Source organism: Marmota marmota, unplaced genomic scaffold (genome assembly GCF_001458135.2).
Source record: "Marmota marmota marmota unplaced genomic scaffold, marMar, whole genome shotgun sequence".
NCBI classification, from domain to species: Eukaryota; Metazoa; Chordata; class Mammalia; order Rodentia; family Sciuridae; genus Marmota; species Marmota marmota.
The window spans coordinates 580,337-590,851 of NW_026000349.1; the positions used below are offsets into that span (position 1 = coordinate 580,337).

The 10,515-nt window shown below is 36.2% G+C and overlaps 1 protein-coding gene across 1 annotated transcript in view; it reads right to left on the reverse strand.

The window, feature by feature from the left end:
- LOC107160723 (broad substrate specificity ATP-binding cassette transporter ABCG2-like) overlaps positions 1 to 10,515 on the reverse strand; it is a 73,626-nt gene that overhangs the window by 3,493 nt on the left and 59,618 nt on the right. The window contains 4 exon segments of the mRNA XM_048797471.1: positions 5,371 to 5,453; positions 8,840 to 8,919; positions 8,922 to 9,086; positions 9,684 to 9,788. Coding sequence (XP_048653428.1) covers positions 5,371 to 5,453; positions 8,840 to 8,919; positions 8,922 to 9,086; positions 9,684 to 9,788 — 433 coding nt within the window.

Consider the following 10,515-nt stretch of genomic DNA (forward strand, 5'->3'; position numbering starts at 1 on the left):
GGTAAGATCCAATTCCAACTGCAATGGTACCAACCTAAGGACCATATGTACTATTGGACAAGCCTAAGGCAGGCACGGTCCCTAAGCCACATGCTTGTTGTTTAAACAGAGAGGGGGAGATGTTGAGAGCCACAGCCAGGGCCCCAGCAAACTTCCAGCTGCCAGCAAACTTCCAGCTGCAGGCTGATGATTGGCTCACAGCAGCCCCAGCAACATCTAGCTGATTGGCTCCTCTGCGGTGATGCTCATTGGGCTGTTTCCCTGCCCTTTCAGACCACGGAGCTGCTCATTGGGGGACTTTTTTGGCTCCGCCCACGTGACCCAGCCAATCGGCCTCAAGAGCAGGAGGATTGGGGGAGGGGGAGAGAAGCTTGTGGGGGAGAGAGAGGCTTGTGGAAAGCCGGTGGTGGCAGTTGAGGCTCTGAGGGTTTTTCCTGAGAGGCTGTTTTGTTTGGCGTGTGTGGTTCTAAAAATAAAGTTAGTTTCTTTTGACAAGTGGCTCCTGATTGTGCCCAGCCAGACTGCGGCACCCACCTCCAATTTATTGCTAATCCTACAACTTAACTCTCTACCAAGAACTTCAAACTTTTCTTGCAAGGGTCATGGTGGCCTGTTATTTCCAAAAAACCTAAAGATACTTTTCAGCTCTTTATTGCTGGCTTTCTCTGCAGCACTGCAAACTGATGACCACACCTAATTCTGAAACTTTGTTTTCCTTTGGTGATAGGCCCCACAAGCTCTTGATTTTCTATTTCACTCTTGACTGCTTGTTTTCAATTAATTGTGATAACCTGCATACATATTTCGAAAGCTCATGTTACACAATGATAAATACATACAGTTTATATTTGTCAACTAAATAAACCAAGAAATAAAAGAAAAATACTGGTAATCCTCTGGGTCACACCTTTGACCCAATTATAGATCCACTCCCGAAATAGAGCTTCTCCAGTTCAACACTCTTTCCTCCTAACAGGCAGGCCAAACTCTGGAAGATAGTGTACAGAGTGCCCGGGCTCTGCCAGGACAGAACAACAACAAAAAAATCCTCAGTCAATTCAAAGCTATTAGATCAGCTTTCAACTCACAGGATCTCCTTCCACAAATTATATAACATTTTTCTTTAAAATAGAGTCTTTAGTATTTCGTTATGTCAGCCTGAGCTATCTGGTCAAAGAAATACCATCACCTTGAATTCAATGTTTCTCTGTTTATATTTTAGGAATGAATGCTTGGCACCATTCCCAGAATATAAACAGAGAAACAGCAAACTTAATAACTCCTCAGATGGTTAAAAATTTAATTAGCCAGTTTGATTTTAAAGTTGAGTCAAGAAGATGGTGAGACATGTGAAAAAAAAAAATGCCAGATGTTGGAAGGAACCCGCACTCCGTTCCTTCAGACACACAGACAGCACACACGTCAGCAAAGCCCGGCAGTCATCCCTGACCAGGACAGCCACCTTCCTCCAAGGTCTTCAAAAATGAATCAAACAGATATAATTTAAGAAGAAAAAAATTCTGTGTACCTTCTCAGTAAAATAATTGTGTTTTTTTTTTTAAAAAGGGTTCAGTGAATTTATGCCTTTATAAAAATATAAATTTTATGATTATATACCAACCTCCTGGAAATAAGAACAAGCTTCTCTTCAAACCAACTTAACTGATATGAATGATTTTTAATTGAAACATTTTGAAAAAAAAAGATAATGTAGTACATCAATTAAGTGACATAAAAAACAAGAGAAAAAATATTTTAAATATAAATTCAAGTGAACAATTCCAGCTATCTTAAAGGAAAAACAGGAGTCCAGAGACACTCCATATATTTTCTTAATGCTTAAAGAATGATGAAATAATAGTACCTGTAAATGTGTAAACATGTAAATGTTAATATGATAATTAAATAAATAGGAAACAGCCATGCCTAGTAGATAATCAACTATATAACTTTGAGTCCAAAAATATACCTTATGTAAACTTATAAGCTAATTTGAGATGCATGGGATATAGCAAAGATTCAGTGCAATATAGCTAATGATATTATAGTGTTCATAACTCTGAGAAAAAAGACAATGAAATTCATTCAGATACATAATATGATTTAGTTTATATTACTTTTTTATTATTACAGAACCAATTCATTCTAATTCTTTATAAGATAGTAACTCACATTTGTCATATCTGATTGATTTTAATTTTTAATCTCAAATAAATCAAAATATACTTGTGCATATATGGTACAAAGTAATGATACTATTCATAAATATGTTAAATAATGAAATCAAGGTAATTCAGGTGATCTCCACCACCTCAAATATTTATCATTTTTCATGGTGAAAACATTTGAAATTTAATCCAAGCAATTTTGAAAGGTATATTATTATTTAGCATCTTCACAGCAATGAGCAATGTGTCTCAAAAAAATTAAAAAAAAATATGTGTCTCTTCAATCTGAGACTTTGTACCCTTTGATCATAATCTCCTCATTCTGCCCATCCCTCAGATTCTGGCAACCACCGTTTACTATTCTATTCTATGCTTCTAAGAATTTAATTGTTCTAGAATGTATGTATGAGTGAGAATATGTGTTATTTGTCTTTCTGAGCCTGGATTAATTTACTTTCCATAATATTCTCCACTTCCATCCATGTTGTCACAAATGACAAAATTTCAGTTTTCAGGGCTGAACAGTATTCCATTATGTATACATACCACATTTTTTTTCCCATTCATCTGCTGACAGGCACTTTGATTCCTTAACTTGACTATTGTGAATAGTGCTGCAATGAATTTAGGACTGATGACACCTTTTTCACAAACTGATTTCAAATAATTTCCATAAATATCTAGAATTGGGATTAGTGGATACAATCATTTTAAAATACATTTTCCAAATTTGCTTAGCCATAACTACAACCTTATAAAGCTATTAAATCAAAGGTGCTCACACTCTACATAGGATTCAAAGCCAGTTCTTAGTTATACAGGTTAGAGAAAGTGCAAGGATAGTACTTGATCCCAAAGAAGAACAAAACCTTTGGCCTCCCTAGCAATTTCAAATGATAAAGGACTGATAGTCACTGCTGGAGAGTGCTTTAAGGACATAGTTTCCAAAAATGATGCAAAACTACTGTTTTCTAATCAAAAGAATAAATCACTGATCACCCCAGGAGGGATTAGGTAAGCCACACACACAGGCTACTTTCACATAGCCAAATGCCCACAGAAAATGTTAACAAAGGTAAGTCAAAAGAACGAATTAAAATAAGGTTGATGTCTAAATTCTTCAAAAATAATCTCAAGAAATTGACCAAGATACTTAGCATAAACAATGTTTTTTGGAACCGGGGGTTGAACCCAGGGGCACTTTACCACTCAGCTCCAGCCCCAGTCCTTATTTTTTATCTTGAGACAGGATCTTGCTAAGCTGCTGAGGCTGTTCTGACTCCACCTCCCAAGTAGGTGGGATTATAGGAAGTACCTGGCTCTGACATAAACAATTTACAGGGAAAAAAAAATTTACACTGATATACAGTTTCAGAGGTTTCAGTCCACCCTTGGCTGACTCCTTTGGTTGGGGTTAAAGCAGAATATTATGGCAGAAGTGATGCTGGAGGAAAGCTGCTCAGCTCATTGCAGCCAGGAAGCAGAGAGAAAGAGAGAGGAGGAGGGGCCAGGGAAAAGATCAACCTTCCTCCAGGGCATGCCCCCAGTGACCTGCTACCTCCAACTAGGTCCCACACCCACGAGTCTTTCTAACTATCAATTGATGAATCCACTGGGGAGAAATGTGCCTTCATGATTCTATCACTACCTGAAAGCCCCACCTTTGAACACTCCTGCATTGGGGAACCCTTCAACACATGAGAGTTTGGGGGACAGTGTAAATCTAAACAATGCTCATTCTTAGTTTAGAAAATAGCCAGCCTTCTCCATGTATCAAAATAGACTCAACACAAGCTTTTACAATCACCCTCTATAATAAAATGGGGATAAGACCATACAGCCCCTTTGGCTGTTTAGAGGTCACCTTAGGCTCTGGATGACAAGCAGCCATCCCATCAGGTAGCCACGTATGGTTCTCCATACATGAACTATGAGGAGAACCCTGGGTCTGGGATGTTGCTGAACACCCATGTTCAGAACATGACACAGCCAGTTAAATCTCTCATCATGAGGAGAGATTAAAGGACACATTACAGTTGAAACTAGACAACAATCACAACAAGTAATATGAGTGCTCCACACAACAGGAAAAACTGATTCCTGTCCTCTTATCTGACACTCTTATGTTCCAAAAAAAAAAAAAAAAAAACACCAAATTTCAAAGAAATTGACTCACTAGTAACAACAACAACAACAGACAATCTTGATTATATCAAAATTAGAAACATTTATGTGTCAAACACACTACCAACAGAGTGAATAGATAACCCCAAAAGATAGGAGAAACTCTTCACAAATTAAGTAACTGATAAAGGATCAGAAATCCATAAATATAAAGAACTCCAAGTCAACAATAATGAAAAAATAAAACAATTCAATTTTTAAAAAGGCAAAAGACTTCACAAGATATTCACCAAAAATCCAACAGATCTCTATTATTTACAAAAAGAAAAATGAACAAGTTCTGGTGGGGACGTGGAGAAACTGGAACCCCCTGCCTGCTGCTGGTACAATGGAAAATGGTGCAGCTGCAGTGGAGGACAGCATGGCAGGTCTTGGAAAACTTAACAGAAAGTCCTTATGACCCAGCCATTCAATATACCCCATTGAGGTGAAAGCAGAGACTCACAGAGATAATTCTACTAATCACAGTATTACTCACAATAGCCAAAAAGGGGACAATGACACAGACTTTCATGAATGGATGCATAAACAATATAGTGGACAATTAGTTGGCCTTAAAAAACAAATTTCAACATATACTACAGTTTGGATGAACCTTGAGAACATTATGCTAAGGGAAATAAGCCAGTCATATGCAAAAAAAATATTATATGACTGCAACAGAGAAAGTCAAAGATGGTTGCCAGGGGTTGGGAGAGGTGGGTAGGGAGAGTTACTATTCAATGGTATGAAGACTGCATTTCAGAATATGAAAGAAATGTCTGGAGGTGGATAACAGTGATGGATGCTCAGTATAGATGTATGTGATGCCACTGAAATATACATATAAAAATGGCTGATAGGGTAAACTTCAGCTTGCATATAATTTACCACATATACATACATGTGTAAAAAAGAATATTGACTCTTTCCTGAGTTTTGCACCATACTTATCATAAATCCAAATTCTTGAATGGATGTCTACAAGCTTGAAAAAAGTAATGGCATTTTATCAAAATCAAGATCCAAATTGACCTACCTATGGTAGATGTCAGTACAATCATGTTTTAGTGCCAGGAAAAATGCACCTATGACCACTTCCAGAATGACTGCCACAGTTGTCTTTTCAAAAAGAAAAATGAACATAAAAAAGGTGAGAATTTCAATTAGAGTTAAGATTTTTCATGTCATTTTTTATTATATGACACATGGATATATAATCACATCTCTCCATTTCAATAAACACTTTAATGGTGTGGCCAGAGTCCCTAGGAGAATATAAAGCAGTATATGTTATGAAAATGCTATCTAAATTAGATGGCAAAATTAAGGTATCTTTTCTTCAGGGAGTTGGCAGGACAACAAGTAGACTACTGGACAAGCTAAAATTACTCTCAGTGTCCACCAGGCACTGTCAGTTAAGGGTCCAGTTCAATTCAAGTACTAAACCCACAAATGCTACTAAAGTTAACAGACATGCAGGGATCTGGGGAAGTCATTTGGGAACAAATGAAACTCAATACTATAACAGTATTAAAATGTGAAATAATCTGTGAAGAACATTTATGGCATAAAGGAAAATAAAGTTTAAAAAAATGAAGCATGATCTGTAATGAATAGTTTGTGGGGACCCTAATCTGGAAAGACTTCCAAATAAATGCTGATGGTTCTACCAATGTGCAATATAAACAGATAAACAAGAGTCTTTACTTTCATACAGTATAACTTTTAAGAATATTCAATCTTTCAGTTTCAACACTCCATATTCTTAGTTTATTTTCATTCCAACTTGACATCTTATACTACCAATAAGTACTAGGATGTTTCCTATAGTTGTCAAAATTCTACAATTATCAGTCAGCTTTCAAACATTTAACAAAACAAAGAATTGCATGACAATATCATGCATACTTTTATGAGGTTACACATATTATTCTGTCTTACATTAAAAAAAAAAGAAAACTAAGCATTAGTAGTGATAATGGCCATATATATGAGCTTTGTGCATCTGGTTTGTTTTAAACACAAAGATGAAAAAGGAGTTCTTCCAAAATGTTACTCAGTCTTTGTTCAAATATGTTGAACCAACATTTATCAAGGATGTGCTCTGAGGGATGTCTATAGCTTTAACTAAAAAAAAAAAAAATCTATAGATGTTCAATATGTTAATAGAAACAATGATTCTCAGACAGATTGATAACAATGTCTTCCAAATTGATTTAATCAGGAAAACTTTAGCACAATGAATAAACTCTAAATAATTTTATATAGATAATTCATTTATTCTAAGAACTTCCAAATACAACTGGTGGCTAGAGGTCAAGTCTGAATCGTGTAAATAACTAGTTTAAATCAAAACATAGCTATCAGGTAACACATAGGATCTTATAAGAAGGAAGCCATAAAACAAATCTATCTTAATATTTTAACAAATCTATCTTCAAAACTTAGGCAAAAAGAACACTCCAGTTTAAGAATCCTAAACCACAAGGATCATTAAACTATGCTCCACAGGTCAAATGAGGCCAGCTACTGTTTTTTCTTCTGCCCACAATCTAATAACAGTTTTATAAAGTTAAATCATAAAAATACTATGTCTTTTGATATAAGATTTATATGAAATTCACGATCCATGAATCAAAGTTTTAGGAGAACATAGCCAGGTTCATTTTTTATGTATGACCTAAGGCTGCTTTCACTCTAATGTGAGAGGTAACTACCTGAGACAAGGACTACATGGACCTGAAAAGCCTAAAATATTAACTATTTGGCGCTTCCCACAAAAGAGTTTGCCTCTTCCTACACAAACATTCCAGCATTTAGAAAACTGTTGAGATTTGTCCCACTAAGCTCAGGGATCTCTAAGAGTTCTCCCCTTATTCTATAGACTACTATTCTCTGAATATTGCTGGACTTTCTTTTGCAGAACTGAGTTCACTGATGAGACCAGAAGGCTGAACACCAAGCCTGGAGGCACTGGGCTTCTGTTTGCATCTTAAGGACACCTAGGACCAAATGCACAATCCTGGTGTATTTGCAAGTAGCTATGTCCTAATCATACTCTATCCAGAACTACTACTTTGAGAAGCAAGTAAGAAACATAATACATAAATCATATGAAATAATGAATGGATTACATCACATTGTTCAAAAATATTTAATGCAGGTTGATAGATGTAAGTCATCTGACATGCTTCCAAATGACATCAAATTTGCTCTGAAACAGTAAAACTTTACCCTTGATTGGTAGGACATAAAATTGTCCATGGTCTGAGAAAAATGACAGATCAAAAGCACAACAAACATTTGCAGAAATTGACAATCTGACTCAAATACAGATGCAGGCAATAATTAAATATGAAAATTATGATGGTTAATGTTAAATAGTCAGTAGTACTTCATTAGAGCCATCTTTCAGTACTCAACTGAAACTCAATGACTGATAATGTGCATTTGGTCCTAGGCCTCCTTAAGATGCAGACAGAGGCCTAGTGTCTCCAGGCTTGGTGTTCAACCCCAAACAATCAGCTAAACTGATTTCCTTACAAATGACAGAAAATGAACTGGAAGTTAGAAAAGCTCTGTATGACACAGGGGTTAAAAACAGAAAAACCTTCAAAAGTGATAATCAACAATGACCACAGGGCTAGCCAAAGAAGAAAATTACATTATATCATCCTAGTTAAGAGGGATAACCTGACAGTGAATAGCCTTTTTAAGTCTGGTTACTATCTGTGCATAAAATGCAAACTCGTTGAGGTATCTAGTGCTTTCTAAAGTTTAAAATCTCTCAATAAGAAAGGTGAATTATAAGGAACAGCACTTTGCATACAGGATCCTCCACCAGACAGTGGGCAGCCCAGACAATGGTCAGCCTAGACAACCCTCAACTGTATTCAGTAACATCAAGTTCTCTCACTGCCTCATTTCAAGGGCAAAACAACCCTCTTGCCCCTACTGCCTTTTGTCTCCCATCCCTCTTCTCCCTCCATCAGTGCTTAAATTTTCTGTATAGACCTTTCTGCAATCTGATATATCAATTATCATGTCTCTACCCTCATAACAAATGAATTGCGTGAGAACAGAAATGTTTATTTTTACTCATTTTGTGTACTGCTTTCTGAGTTCCCAAAATCCAACACATGATCTTGTGAATGATTCTGCAAATGAAAGTGGACAGCTATGCAATACCCATACATATCTGAGACACATTGTCTTTATTTTTTTTTTTAGGAAATTTTTTTTCTACTCAATATTACCCATTATAATTTGTCTAAATCAACAAAAATTCTGGGTGAGGTAATCCAAGAATCACTAAGAAACTTTCCCATAACTAAAACTTGTGATTTTTTGTTGTTGTTGTTCTATTGGCCATGATTACATACCAAATGAAGCAAGGATAATAAGTGAATGGAAGAGAATAAACCAATTCCTGATGTAGATCATATCAAAACCATGTTAATTCTACACGGGTATTTCACAGCATAATTAAAAGAGTCTCAGGTCACCTGAAATATGTTTTCTTCAGGATCACTCAGCAAGTTCTTGAGAAAATGCCAGACAATCCATCTGAGCTGATGATAGAAGGAGTGATATAGGTGGTCTCCTTGAAGGCTGAGCTCCTCTTCTTCTGACCACCTTAGAGTTGGTCTAACTCAGCTTTCGTTTCTCTGTGGATGGAGGAGTTGAGGTAAAACTCAACTAATGTTTCTATGACTGGTATTTTCCCCTTGGAGAGCTCTTCAGTCTCCCTGACTTTCAAATAAAAATGAATAAAGAACAAAAACACTACTATCAGACAACAAGTCATTTAATCCATTTTTCTATGACTCCTTTCTTCAATAACAATTTGATTTTAGAGCTTGAATATAAAAATTACTAGCTTTATTACCACATTTCACATTAGGAATACACAGGTGAATGAGCTGGGTACTACTATGATTGTAATTACAGATAACAGCAAACTCACTGACCTTTTCCTCCCAACTTGGAACCTAACTATTAAAATAAATATCTTCATACAGAGTTATAATGTTAATATAAAAATCTGGTCCTTTTATTCTACATGGTAATGCATAAAAAACTGTTTCTCATTTATAAGTACTATAACAATGAGCATATTTATTTTTAATGGAAACCCCCCCATAAAATCAAAAGTAGCATATAAATGCTCACTCATAAATAAAACAAACAAAAAACCATAGCACTCACAGGTAACAAAGCCTATCTGCTGACTGGTATCAGAACACAACATAAATGCAAATTCACAAAGCCCTGTTAGAATATCTTTCCATATCACAAAACCTCAGCCAAATTGATTAGGCAAAAACTGTGAATCTGAGACTGATGTACCTTCACGCCCTTCTTCCTCTCTGTTTAATACCATAGCAGACAATTCTCCATTAATGATCTCCAGAAAGAAGACTGCAGGGCTGTTGTACAGCTCACAGGGATAACCTGCAAAAGAAGGCACTCCAACAACTCAACCCAATGGTCTTTGAAAGTAAAGAGGACTCACACAGTGTGAGACAGGTGAGACTAGGGAAGGCAGAATTATCATCTTCTCCCTCATTTTCATACATACATACATACATACATACATATCCAACCAAATCTGGACTCTTTAGAACATATTACATTAGTTATTATCTACAATAAGTAGTAAAATTCAATAAGCTTTCTAAATTTCCTGGAGTTTATCAATACTCCTTCATAAAACTAAGGCTAAGTCCAGGAAGGAAGTTTTGAAGGCCCCGATGCATTGTATTCTCTGAGTTGATCCAGGAAATACTGGAATGGCAGTACTAATGACAACAAGATAGCTTTTCCACCTATTAAATTCATATTTCAAATTTATCACCTGTCAATCTGTCATAATTCCAAAGAGGAACAAATCCTTCAGGGTAGCATTCTGGAAAGAAAATGATCAGTACAGTACACGTGAACTCTTTCTTCCACTTCTAGTGGCATAAATAATCTAAACTTTGCCTGTGGTCTGATTCCTGTCTCCTCTGGACTCCCCAGACCTATACATGCTTGAGTATTTTTTTTTATTTTTATTTTTTTAAAGAGAGAGTGAGAAAGAGAGGAAAGAGAGAGTGAGAGATAATTTTTTCTTTATTAGAGAGTGTGAGGGGAGAGGGAGAGAGAGAGAGAGAGAGAGAGAGAGAGAGAGAGAGAGAGA